This window comes from Orussus abietinus, unplaced genomic scaffold (genome assembly GCF_000612105.2).
Source record: "Orussus abietinus isolate OABI.00-Male unplaced genomic scaffold, Oabi_2.0 scaffold4, whole genome shotgun sequence".
Classification (NCBI taxonomy): domain Eukaryota; kingdom Metazoa; phylum Arthropoda; class Insecta; order Hymenoptera; family Orussidae; genus Orussus; species Orussus abietinus.
In genome coordinates, this window is record NW_019396014.1 from 218,029 (window position 1) to 232,305 (window position 14,277).

Genomic DNA, 14,277 nt, shown 5'->3' on the forward strand with positions numbered 1-14,277 from the left:
GGTCATCGTTGCGTAGGATGTTTTATAACTGATTTTCCAATCAATTTTTAATGTGCAAATAAATAAATAAAATAAATTAGTAAATAAATTTATTCTTGATGAATCAATCACTTCAGACTGGATGCAATTTCCTTCATCTAGGATTCTTCCACGGCGGTTTTGCCTCGGGAAATGGAACGAAAAGCGGATGACAAAATTTCTGGAAAATTTTGATAATGATTTTCGCGAGGTAAGGTAGTAACAAGACTGTGAAATCGTAGCTGCACTTCGTCGTGATTCTCGGCGGGCATTGGATTTCCTTCCCGTTCTCGATTTCTCCTCGTCGGTTCCCTCGCGTGATCGGCGCTCCCGGCGTTGGCGATGCTGGGAAAAGAAAGTAGTCAGAGGAAATGGGATTAAAGGGAAGGAAGCACGACGAGGCGCGTCTAGAATGCTAAGTACTCGAAGAAGGGTCAATGCGATAATGGGCCTCTAACAACGTAATTGATTCGAAGTTGCGTCGTCCCGAATTATCGCTGACAATTATTCAACGCTAATGCGAGCGAGTTAATTCCCGATTGCATTAACGATTCAACTTTTCCCACTACGTACACTACACTATATCGCCAGAAATGTGATCTCATTCCCCTGACATAGTTCTAGAACAACCAGAAAATTACAATTATTTAGTACATAATCATGACATTCTGAAAAGATATTAAATATCGTTCGCGCAGGTGCCGAGTTCTTAAGTTAAGTCAATTTCCTGGGGAGGAAAATAAACTATGTCAATTCGAATCGCGTGTTATTTGGAGTGAAAACAGGATGTAATGGTTTAAGACGGGACCACATGTTACAGTGGGCCTTACGATTCCGGAAATGGAGTTTCACCGGCCTTGGCGGAAAAGGCCGATCCGTTTCCTTCGATCGTCCTTGGGGCCAAAATAAACGACGATGCGAAAGACGATAAACAATCCGAAAATCTCGGCTCCTCGTCTCCCCTCGAAATTCCAGCTTCCCCTCGGAAAGCCGCGACTACTTAAGCGGCGAAGTGCATCGGCGAGAAGAGAGTGCTTTCCGCGAAAGCGGTTTCTTCGCGTAGAACAAAAAGCTCTTCTCGTTCGACCGAGGCCGGAAATGCTTTAAAACTTCGCCCGACCCCAGGACGGCCCCCAATTAAACTTTTTCGCCCCGGCAAAATTGAAAATTTATGTTTCGAGCTCTCCCGCCGTGGCGAGTCCTGATTTTCCATTTTCTTTTACCGACTTCCGTTAATCAAGATCCTCCGGTGTGGTCGCTCCTAATTAGAAAATCCCTTACGACGCGACCGACTCGTTCTTGGGACCGACCTACGGAGATCGATTTAACTTTTTCCCCTAAAGAAGGGGAAAAAGAGGATCCCGACCTCCCGCGAGGACTCGACTCGACAAAAAGTCGCGTAGTTAAATTTATTTCAAGGGAGATTAAATTATTAGGGAAGACGGAGTGTCCTATGAGAAAGACGAGGGAACTTCTCCTGCAGTTAATTGCGCTCGTGTTTCAGGATCTTCTGGGGTCGCCTTTAGTTTAACCCGTAATCGGATACTTCTGGTTCCAGGGTTCCTCCTTGTAAACATTTTAGGGGTCTTAGCTGAAAGGCGCACTTTCCGTCGTCCTGCACTTTTAAACGTACACTCCTCCCTCTATTTACGCGAGTCTCTGTTTTTTCCTTTTTTTTTTTTACGCGGTAAATGATAACATAATTTACGCGGTTTTTATTGCCGATATTTTTTCTATCGTCCTGACAGACTTTACGCTACGCGATTTTCATTCGCGTAAATTCAGGAACGGGGGTAATTCGATTCTTGACTTCGATTTTCTGAAATCCGTCATTTGTACTCTTTGATCGAGCCGATTATACAGGCGGCCCCGTTTTAATGACGAGGAGAATTAATTAAAACGAAACGCCCCTGAGAAAATGGCCTTCGGATTAATCTACAAAGGGATATAATGTATCCTGTAATAAGAGATAAATAAATTAGCCTCGGCAGACGAGAGGGTTAATCGTGAACACATTTCAAAGGGTTCCTTCGGGGTGGCTTGCATCAAACCATCTGGTTTTACCCTCTTTGCTAACCCCTGTGTGGACAAGGGGGATGATAAAATCGGTATCACGTTTGCATTTAGGGACACGCACGTGCAAACCCATTAACGAAGGCACGCACACGAGATCGGTACCGACCAAGTACCGGGATAATACATTGATACAAGTAAGCAAAACCGTGATTTACCCGTGGCCATTGTTTTGCGGTGGACACCCCGAGCTGGCACCGCAAACCACCCCGATTTTCGATGACAAAAGGCACGCGGGGATTAAAAATGATTTTCCACCCCCGAGAATCGTTCGCTGGATGGCTGGACATCCCCAGAAATATTCACCCCCATACACGGTCCGTGTAGAAAAATTAATGAAACAATGATAAAATATAATGGGGCGGTCGCAACATACATACTCTGACATATCGCGGTGGGAAAATGATTTTAAAGGAAGATAACGTATTGCAAAAATTTGCATAACCAAGATACGTGGTCAGGTGTAAAGTGAATTGGCCAAAATTCACGTAAACCTTGTGCATGTCGGAAGAGAGGAGGTAATTACAGGTCTCGCTCAGAAAATCTTATCGGTCCGCAAAACTTTCGACCCTTGAGTTAGATTATGTTCTTTTATCTTTTTCGGAACCCGTGAATTCGTCACGAAGAGCGTAAACGAAGGCTTCGTCTCGGACGGGTGTACGGTTAAGTGCACGCGATGCATGTTGCAGGTGAGGGGAAAGGGGGTGAGGGGCGATTTGCATAAAGTCGCATCCATCGACCTTCCTAGATGGGCGCGATTGCTGGAGTAAGTTCCACTCTTGACAGACACATCACCCTCCGGAGTGTCAGAGGGGCGATTCTGGAAGGAAAATGTGTTAATTTCCTTCGAAGGGATTCCGATCAGATTGGCATGATCGATGGGGCTCTGATCCAATATTTATGGGGCTCCAGCTCGATATTTACGAGCCGGCAGCCTAAATGGGAAATTTCTTATCCGCACTTTCGGGACGTTTTTCCGGATTTTTCTGTTAAAGTAGCCGTGAAGAATGATCTCCGCAATTTATTACGATACTCCAGGTGCTCTCGAGGGTAATTCTACCCTTTGTTAGATCGATACTTGACAGGGATGTTATTTGGAATCCAATTTCGGGAATACCATCGCCTTGATTATTCGTTTGATGGGGCTGGACATAAGTGTCGCTTTGTAGCGCGGGGAGGAAGTCCGAGTCGGACTCGAAATTAGAGACTTCCCTGGGGTGGAAACGGCGGAAATGCAGGAAATTAAAACCCTCGTCGACGGCCGGTGGTGTCCTTCGAGGGTGCCGCGTGGACGGAAGACACTTTGCAATTAATACAATTACCGAGCACCGCGAGCCCTCTGGCTGATAGAGGACAATTAAAACAAGCTTCGTTAGGGGGAACTGCGCGGGAAAATTCGCGGGCGAGAGGCGTTAAATTTTCATAATTCACCCCCGACCGAGCCAGAATTTCCGGGCACCGTTCCGTCCCAATTGACGCCCACTTAAAACGACTCGACCAAAGATACACCAGTAATTACTACTACTTCGGATTTTTCAGAATTTTCGCTACCGACGCGTCAAATCACCGAAGGTAATGTTTCGCACTATTTTTAACACAACGCTTCCCCTTAGATAGAACATTAAAACTTAATTTATACCCTATTTCCTAGTTCCGATGAACGCGTCCGATTTAAATGAAAACCCAGCGTCCACCTGTCTCTCCGGTGTAGCTAATTGAAAAGAAAACAAAAAATGACGCCGCCCGAACAGTGGCGCGTCCAGTTTCAACCCTGCCGGAGGTCCAATCAGGAGGTTTGATTTTTCATTCAAACGAGGACGTTTTCAATCCGACCCTTCCTTCGCATGGAGGCGGATTCGCGTCAAGCGAGTCCATTTTAGCTTGCCGGCTGAATTATTCCCGCTTATTTACGAGAGGGATGCTCGTCGGCGTAAAAAACGAAGCCCGATAGACAACGTCGTGGGAGCCTCGCTTCCATTGACGACCCAATCTCTGGGACTATAAACGACGACCATAAAGGCCATAACGGAACATTAAGCACATCTCCAGGACGACGATGCCGCCGATTCGGGATAAATCTCTCCGGCCCCCGTGGAGGGCCTTAAAAGAGCGAAATCCCAAATCCTGAGCCCAGCCTCGATAAAGAGGGAGCCATTTCGCGGGGAGAAAGGAGAGCTTCGAGAAGGTCCACCGCGGCTGGGAGAAAAGAATCCATTTCCCATGGAGTCAGGTCTTTCCCGCTCCTTTATTGGCCGGACACAATCGTTCGTCCCTGCGACATTCCCTCTCCATCCTTGACGAGGTCCTTCCATCGACGCGTGAATTCTCTGGCTCCTGAAACGCGAGAGAAAAGTCCATTAAAAACGGCCCTCGCAATTGTTCCCTGCACTGAGAAAAAAAAAAGCATTCAACCAAAGAAACATATTGTTAATTCAGAAAATAATTATTTGACTCGAACTCAAATACATTGTCATAATTCTGAACAAAAAGGTTGCGTCCAATTTATTGGAGTTTATACTAGTGAAATAATTATTCTGTGAATTAACAAAATATTTCTTTGGTTCAGTGACAATTTTCTTCTTAGGGTGCATCGTCGTTCTCTAGGGTGAAAATCGCGAGGAACGCGCCCTGGATTTAACCTGGATTTTTTTTCTTTCTCCCACTTGAATCGACACCAGGAAGCAATGTCACGGTCGGAAAAACCCCCTTGAAATTCCCCGGACACAATTAGGTAAATCCAGGGTCTCGCTCGCACATCCATCACGGAATCGGCTAACGTCACGCGCGAGAAATCACCCCTCGAGTCCAAGCCGGCGGGACTCTAGGCGAATATTCCAGGAGAGGGCCAGGCGGGACGAGAGCCGATTTTATGAGGGAGTGCACTTGGTAAACTCAATTTCTAACTCGCTAGAAATAAGAAGGCTGATCCGCCGGCGACGTGGCCATCCCTCGGGCCCTCTCGGCTCGATATCGATGAGGGTAATTTACGCGAACATTGTTGGTGAAGAAGATTGATGCTCGGGGTGCGTGCAGCCCCGACTCGCCGTTGGGCTCCCGTCCCGTGGTGATGAATTACATTTTGACACCCCCTGACTGACGGGAAGCGCGCCGAAATTTGGATGCATTTAAATGCCCGATTTACGCCACCCATTGTTGCGCATTACGGAAACGATCGCACCTCGAGGGAGTTACATGAATGTATAAATCTACAGGACGCTATTTACCCGGCGAATATTTTTCCACAATTTTTTACAAGGAAATCTCGCTCAAGAGACGTTTATATATCGCGTTGATAAGGAAATCAACTCGCAAGAAATCACTCCGAGGAATAAAAATCGCATTCGCGTTTCCTGCACGCGAGAGTGACGGATCGCACTTTGTCACCCTCCGATGCGCACCAAGCGAGATGCATACGAGAAAAAGTGCGGCGAGACCTGAATTCGTTTAAATGCGGCTCACTCGATGCGTGAAACTCCATCTCGACGTGAGGACTGCTCGGTTTTTTAACCTTTCTCCTCCCCTCTGAATAGATTTCGCGAATCTCGTTAGGGAATCTCCCTGGAGCAGTGAGATGAATCGAGCGACACGCATGAAAATCGGTGAAGAGGGTCGGAAGATACGCATCGAGGGAGATATCGCAGCATCCCAGAAAGACGTATTTCCAGTTTGCAACGATTGTCACAATTTTTACAATTTTCCACAAGCGTCCAATTGTTTTTTACAATATTCTACTTCCGCCTGTAAGTCGAGGGCCGATGTGAAACGGCCTGTAGGGCCTCGCACGCTCGCCTAATCTCTGCCGGTTATCGCGCATAAACCCAAAGCAAGCTTACAGTATGCTAAGACCACGTAGCTTTGCATCATAAATAGACGCGGATTCATTGGCTACGCGAAGGTACATTACTCCCCGCCAGCAAGTACACGACTCGTACGATCGCGAATCAATATTCGCTTGTAATGCAGACGGGCCTTCTCCCCCAGCAAATACGTGCACAGAGCGGGACGAAGTCGTAAAATAAAAGCTCAAGTTCTCTGTCGCTCGAGAACTGCCGTTTTACGTCCAGGACCTCGAAAACGTACAACTACTCTCGGTTGAACAGTTTATATCATCCCCAGTGAGCGGCATAAAATTTTGCCGAAAAATTTACGACCCTCCGGACAGGATCTCCGGCTCTTCAGTATGTACAAAAATGTTGACACGTAATCTTAAACTACTCGCATCATTATTTTACGCGTCGTGGAGGGTCCTTCGTGGGAATATTTATCGCTCGATGCAGCCTTGTAAGTATCACTGGAGTAAGTATCGCTCGCGGTATGTTCAATTTAAGTAGTCAAAATCGAATAAAAAGAACCCATAGGACGTTCCGAGTATGGGGGAATATTAAATACAGGCGTTTAAATATGAATTACAAGCCGGACGTATGGGACGAAACTTCTAATTCGAAGGAAGAAGCGTCACGGGGCGGTAGTAAATCGTGCGCGTTATTAAAGGGCGCGTTTAATAAACAAACTTTCGAGTCCAGTATGCACGACAAGGCGCACGTGAGAAGGGTGCTCAAGCGCTTTCGCCGTCATATTGCGAGGGACGCCGATCGGATCTTGGGGTGTGGAAATGACGGAAGGGTGGAATGGCGAACTACACGAAACTTTCAGTTTAATCGGATTACCACCCCCCGGGTAATTCGTTGTTCGGGGCTGACATCGAGCGAATTACAAGATAAATAGAAAAAACACAGAAATCCAACGAAGGACCTCTTAGAGATTATTCTAAAATTTGTACAAAATTTTAGAGCCCTTTACCGGCAGTTTAACCACCTATCCAATTAATAGGCGTACGCAGGACGTGCAGGGAAAGGACTACCTCGTCGCAAAGGACATTCGATCGAGTGATATAAAGCCGATTTCGCGTTCCCCCAAGGAGTGCGAACCTACTCAGTAGGCAGTAAACGGTAGTAAAAATGAAATTTTATCATCGGGCCGCCGCCGTGCTCTCTCGAATTTATCTAAAATCTTCACGGGTGAGCTGCCGGAGAGGTCGGGAAGGAACTTGGCGAGCTGCACGTACGGTTTGTTAGGACCTATCCCAGGAGCAATAAAGTAGCCCAGTGGATGTCCTTTTGTCCCACCCCTGGCGAGGCTTCTTGGGAGAGAAGACCCTGCAGAGCCCACCCTCCTGTGCGACGTAGTATACGGCATGTGTCGGGGTTTATTATATACATATGCCTGTGTGTATATACACACAAAGGTCCTTTCCATCCTGTCGAATTCACCAACTTGGGCCTGCATAGTTCGACACGGTGGAGCGGATCGGAACAGCTGGCTCGATTCGCTCCTGCCGGATGCTGGCGGATGGTGGTCCATGGTTGCACGCATCGCGGTGCACGCGTGCGCCACGGACACTCCCCTCGTGTAATCTTGCGTGATAAGGGGGATGTCAGACTGGGCGTGGAAAACATTGAGAACGTGGGGAACTGCCCTCGTTTTGGGGTCCTCGATGAACTCCAGCATGTAAATTTCATGAATACGAGGCGGGAGCTGCGTCTGCATTATTCAAGGATAATCCTGACTTTTTATCCGGGATTTCAGGACCTCAAGGACGCACCCTTGGAACTAACTGAAAGAAAAATTTTCTGTGACAATTAAATCGTTCGTCGTAAGAATAGGCATGGTGTTTATGGTCTCGTGGGTTTACATGAAATGAAAAAAAAATGAGATGTACGAGATGGATAAATTATACCAAGCACCGATGGAACGTGATAAATGGGGAATGAAAGTCCTCCTTCTTCGGTCCGTGGAGGATATTGAACTTGGCATGGAAAGTATTCAGACGACCATGAGGAGAGTGGATCTCGTTCTGGGGTCTTCGATGAGCCCCGGTGACTTTTATGAATGTGAGACGCAGCATGCGTGGCTTATGCGGGAATGACAATGTCCTCGATTGCGAGGTATGCGTCCGAGTTCTTTTAAAAACGTACCCATTGTTGGCAGTCCATGAAGGATGTGTAACATAAGTCGTTTTCGTCGCACCAGGTGGGATCGTGGCTTCTTATCCATTTTACATCAATTTTTTTGCGAGATCTGTAACGCATACAATAGTATCAGTACACGTATAAAAGAACAATGGCGCAAGGATATTCCCCCAGAAAGAGGTGAATCCATTAATCAACTTCCCGTGACACAAAAACGAAGGGTGAGTATTCTAACTCGGAGTTTCCAATTTCGTAGAAAATGGGAAACGGCCCCGATTCATTATTACTACTTTTATGTTAATACCCTCGGTAGTCGTCTAGGGATTACTAGCGCAATTCCAGCCGATGAGCGATGACGCCGACTCGCGTGAGACCGGGGGTGTCCAATGCATAATGTTTCGAATATACGCGAGCATCGGAACCTCGGAGGGTGCCGGGGTCCCAGGGGATGATTTATCCCCAGAGCGAGCGATCAGCCGAAGCAAAAGCCGGGGGTCCCCCAGCATCCACCAGGAACAACGAGCCCCTGCTTCCTAGAGCGACGAGAATTCTCGAAATTGGGGTGAGAAAACAGCGGGGGATGTTTGGGGGCTTGATTGCGATTTTTAGTACCGCAGGGGCTGGTTTACAACTATGACTAACGCGGCGTTGAACTCATCGCCATGGGGGAGCACGTCGGTAATGGCCGACTTCGAGTTTTAAAATTACACAACGGAGACCTTTACGGACGACTTCGTCAATGGCGGATTTTTCGAGTTAAGTTACATTCGTCAGAGATTCGCGGAATTGCACGGAATGCGAGACTCGCGAAGACGACGCCCTGCATCTGGGCAATCACGCATACGACCATTAGGTCTTGTCCTCATGAAAGCTGATAGCCTGCAAGGCGATGGTCAGCGCATGGAAACGGAGCCAGTGAATGTAACTCGAGATGATAATTGTCTCATGGATCCAACACCCGTCGTCATTGTGAGACTCGAGGGTCAGAAACGCATGAACAAAGGACGCTTCCTCGGTCGTCAAGTCTGGAGAGAAAATTTCTAACGGTGTAAAAAATAGAGCAGACCCCACATGGGCGTTCGGCGCGTTTGCAGATGAAGATCTGCGAACTGTTTAAGCGACCATGCGAGTAATTGCTCGGATACACCCGCATACGATACGGAAATTGACATTACAAATAGGTAACGTAGCTTAGAAAGAGAACGACTACCGTGTAATTCCTCGACACGTTCTTAGTAATCCATCCAATAGTTTTGACATTGTATTTACACGGTACGGTAGCGAGAGGAAACGAAAACGTTTAAAGCCGATGCCAGATGTGAATTGAGACGCTGCCGAGATTAAAGCGCACCCTAAATAAAATTAGCACCGTTGGTACGTGTGTGTTCCAAATTATGTTAATTATATTGACCAACATTTGGTGTCTTCGTTCAACCCTCTCATGCCTTGTTTGTTAATTTACTATGCTTTAATCCGGCACCAGCCATTGTACCTTGGACGATGGCAACAAAACTAACGAAAAAAAAAAGAAAGAAATATCGGACCTGCTCGTGCAATAATCGCTCTCGCGATTACGACACTCGAGGAGAAGCAACGGTAGCGGCGATATGTTTCTCCGCAACGTTAGGCATCGGACTTTAATTATCTTACGTATCGAATTGATCCATATAAGGCGCAGGACATTGCGTTGATCGCGAGCGGTTATGTTGCCGATGACGTCGGCGGATCTTTATTTATAGCTACGGCGGATAGATATTTTATTCAATATCTTAAGGTGCAGTCCGCGGCTTTCCGCTTTGCCGACCGTCTCTAATTCGATCGGCTCGCTAATTCGAAACACGGACGATAATCGTGCTCTCCGCGAAGTCGCACGCAGTTGCGTAATGTCACGCCTCTCGGTCTCGGCACACCCTTCGAGGAGAACCCCTCTAATCTCGAGAAAATGATAAAAGTTGCCGAGAACGTTTCCCTTGGTCGAAAGGTCCCGACATGTGAGTCCTCTTCGAGGTTCCAATGGCGGCGAGTCGCAAAGCGCTTTTCCTTCGACTTGGTCCTTGCGGCCGTGGTGGCTCGTGCGTTTTCCTAGGCCCCGATTGGCCCCCATGGAAAGCTCCAAGACGGGTTAAGGTCCCATTCACCGGCGAAATCGGACGCATGAAAGAGCTTCCGGTCCCATTGAAAGGCCTGTCGAAGAAAGAGAGAATTACGCATGAATGGCGACACGAGAACCGGCCCTTAAAGGCCGTTTCGGCTCGCGCATGAGGCACGTTGCACGCCTCACTCGTCGATTATGAATGCGGATTAACGCATTCACTCAAAACCTATTCATTCACATTCAGCGGCGAAACAATAACACTCCCATTGTACGGATGTAGGATTTATTTCAGGGGACTCTTCAATCTTCGTCTCATCCGAGGGTGAACGCAACTCCGGGCCAGACATTTGTTTCGCAGATTTCAGCCGCGCGAAGAAAAAAATCGGCAGGATTTCTGGGCGGTAATTGCTGTAATTACGTGAGATACAGTCGTGAGGTACATATAGATACACACCTGCACCGATTACTCTTTCACTCCTCCCGATATGCAGAATTCCTCGCCGAATACAAGTTCGCTAATCGGGTAAACGGTATCTCGTCGTTTAGGGCTTGTTAATAAATCCCATCCAGGATAATTAAGTAATAAACAATAAATGATACCTATGGGATATTCTGCTCTCCGGTAGATATTTATTACGTCAGGATTGACTCAGCCCAGGTACCGTTGCACCAGCTTCCGTAATTATTTTCCTGAAGTGGATCTTCGACGATTTAGAAACTGAATCCTAAGGAAAAATTCGATTAAGTGGAATGAAAGTACCGGTAGCCGTTCGTCGAAAGGCGTTTACTCATTTGCAAAGGAAAAACAAGAGCACGCGCATCCTGCACCGGTGCAGGACACTTACATAAAACCCTCAATTACTGGAGAATGCGAACGTAAATCAAGCATGAAGAAATGAAAACCCGATATCCTTGAGGGCTGATCGATGGCCGGGGCGACACGATTGGTAGGGGAATCATTTTCACGACTGAATGTGATACGGTCCTCGCTCGGCCTCGATCAAAGATCGGCGAGATCAAAGCGCTCCGACGTGATGTGATAGTTGCTTTAGATGACGCGATGTTTCGGAAAAAGTCTCGCTATCTTTTCTCTTTACTTACAAGCATTAAGGGTAGAGATGTTGATTCTATTGAATGCAGGTAAAATTCGTACATCTTGCTTCATTTTATCACTCATGTCCGGACAAAGCAACGTGGAACTGCACTCAACTTGAGTAGACTCCATTCTCAAGCCCATATGTGTGCATTTCAAAATTAATTGGGTACTTCATTGCACTAATTAAAAAAAAAAGAAAAAAAACAACGAGAATTAGGGAGGACATTTACACGGTAGAATGCAACCTTTGAATACTTGGGAATGCTTGCTGTAGTTCTTTATTTTGGTGTAGAGTGCGCTACGTGCTGATTCGTGGTTAGGAAATTACCTTCAGAGGTTGGATAATCTTCCGTCGATAAAACTGGATTTACTGAAGGTTACCTTACAGAGAATTTAACAGAAGAATTTGTTTTCAATTCTATGGTAGATCGCTACAGGTTTCTGGTGGATATTAAATGCTCCCTCTGGAAATAAAAAAGAATTTCCTAAGATTTTTTTTAAGCATTTTACCTGGAGTCGTTGGTCGCGATCGTGGGATTCCAAGATGGCGTCACAAGATGGCGTCTCGAGATGCTATTCAAGATGGCGGCCAAGCGCGAAACAGCTGATTCTCTTTATCCGGTTCAAAAATTCTTCCGGTCCGGTGGACTACCGTTCCAGTGATCCGTGGCGAAAGCGATGGAAAAGATGGTAGATGAGGCAGGAGACAGGTTCGTAAGGACAATTTACATTGATTTTCTTCTGAAATTAACAACGCCGACCTTAATTTTTATCAACAAACCGAGACTTTTGTTTTCCGCAACCTGGAAGTCGCTCACTCTAACGAGGAGCTAACCTCAATCTCTGTCCAGAATGCCGAAATGAACCGGCATTCGTTAAACTCATTTCACTTTTTTCATGCGAAAATGTCTTTCTGTATCCAATTCCTGCAATGACGTATCATTGTATTCTTAATGTCACTTGCTACGGTTTTTCGTGGCTTACGTGCACGAGATACCGGGTCTGTCAACCATACTTTTAATGTTTTTGTTATTTATTATACAATTATCTTAACTTTGAATTTATCGGATCACAGATTATTCAGGTACAATAGTTCACCTAATTCGTATTTCTTATTGACTTATAATTAACGTCCAGGATGCACTTGCACATTGCTGAATTTCAGGTTATATGTTCTTATCAATCTCTTACATAACATGTAAAAGAAATAAATATTAATGAGGTACTTGAATAAAGGTCAGGATTTATCAATAGAACAAAAATAGACTTATATTGAATATGTATGTTTAAACACGTTGTCTAACTATTAGATGCTTGTAGAAAAAGAATCAGAGAGGACATATTTTGATTCAAATCTTTATTGTGGTAATTGAAGGTTTAAGTAACTTACTTTGAAATTTTTATTTGAATGCAGAGATGACGCTGCAAATGTTGCCATTATTAGAGAGGTATATGATAGTGAGAATGCGCATGAAACATTTGAGTATGAATTGGAAAGGGCACTGGAGTCTGAATGTAGTTTGATAGTCATCGAGCCATCGAAGCTCGGTGATGAAACGTCCCGATGGATAGCTGTTGGGAATTGTCTTCATAAGACAGCTGCAATTTCTGGCCTTGCGGCAATAGTCACAGGTTTGCCTTCATGTGTAAATGTAGTTTGCTGGTCAGATCATTCAATGTTTCTGTAAATTAAAATTTTTCTATTCGCAGGTCTCGTATGGGGTGATCGACCATACATCTGTGGCCCGTTAGGTTTTACGTCGATTATCACCTGTGGACTGTACACGGTCTCCTGGCAATTTGATCCTTGTTGTCAGTATCAGGTAGAAACAGACACCAGTAAGCTACCACATGTTGAATTGCTGGCAGTTCTAGGACCCTCTTCTCCAACTTTCCTTGTTAGAAAGGACGACACAAGAAGAAGGATATTACATACAACAATTACATTAACAGCACTTTGTGTTTGTGCCTGGAGATTGTATCGAGCTTTTAAGTGAAATTGCCCTTGCGAAGGGTTGAGCAATTTTAAGGTGATAAAAAAGACAGGAAGGTAGGATTTCACGCGTGATCTTCGTAGTAAGACATTAAAATAGGACTCATTGAATTAGGAAAAATACAATTTTGCTTTGCCTACGAGCAGTTGCAAATTGTAATGTCGCTCAAACTGGTGTTGTGCATTTGACAGTGACCACTGTCTCATTAATTAAAAGCTCTTTAAATAATAACTGCCACTTTATAAAATGACAGTGATTAAAGGAGTAACACTCAATTTTTCCACTTACAATTGCATGAGAGCAAAATGTACGTACATAGAATACAGTTATGCAGTCCACCACACCATTGATAAAAGGGTACACGCAGGCCACTGTTATGTTAGCTTGTAAATAAAATAGGTAGAATACACTGAATACACTGAATACATTTTGAGAGAGGGAGTTACCTGATTTTCTCTATCCTATTAAAACACATTTTAACTATCCGTACTCAAATTCCCATCAAGTTGAAGAGCATTTTAATTGTATAACAAGAACGAACAAAAAGTGGGTAGCTACAATTTAACAAAAAATACTGTTAAAAGTATATTACTATTTTAGAATGGTTAATATAATGCCACTTATTTATCAAGAAACAAACTGAAATTAACATTTGTATACTGCTGTGAAAATTTATAGGAGGCTGCACGTGCAGAAGTTGGGCAATAAAATATGACATCATAAATTTGTAATACAGATATGATAAAAGTAAATCTAACTAGAAATTATATTTTTCCTAATTCCTAAATAACATGGTTACGCTTGTAGCTCATGATGAAGCCAAACAAACATTTAGGGAACAAAGATGTACGAAATTATACAAGTTTAGTCACAATGCATTAGATATACTATAGGAACTTACATTTTTCTTCCTATTACTCTCGTGATGAATACAGATTTATGAATGGTATAGTTTATAGAATGAGCCCAATATGCATAACATTTGGCTTGAATCACATTACGTAATGCAAATTCTTTTCTCCGTTGTGACTA

The 14,277-nt window shown here is 44.9% G+C and overlaps 1 protein-coding gene across 2 annotated transcripts; it reads left to right on the plus strand.

The window, feature by feature from the left end:
• The first annotated feature begins 11,876 nt into the window (after nt 1-11,876).
• Nucleotides 11,877-13,997, plus strand: LOC105695814 (transmembrane protein 11 homolog, mitochondrial). 2 transcript variants are annotated; one of them, XM_012417761.1, is made up of 3 exons: nt 11,877-11,961; nt 12,666-12,883; nt 12,962-13,997. In XM_012417761.1, exons 1-3 carry the CDS (start codon nt 11,930-11,932, stop codon nt 13,246-13,248), a joined length of 537 nt encoding a protein of 178 aa, XP_012273184.1. In that variant the 5' UTR covers nt 11,877-11,929; the 3' UTR covers nt 13,249-13,997. The 2 variants fall into 2 exon arrangements, with proteins under 2 accessions (XP_012273184.1, XP_012273183.1); XM_012417760.2 differs by lacking the exon at nt 11,877-11,961 and adding an exon at nt 12,089-12,335.
• The last annotated feature ends 280 nt before the right edge of the window (nt 13,998-14,277 follow it).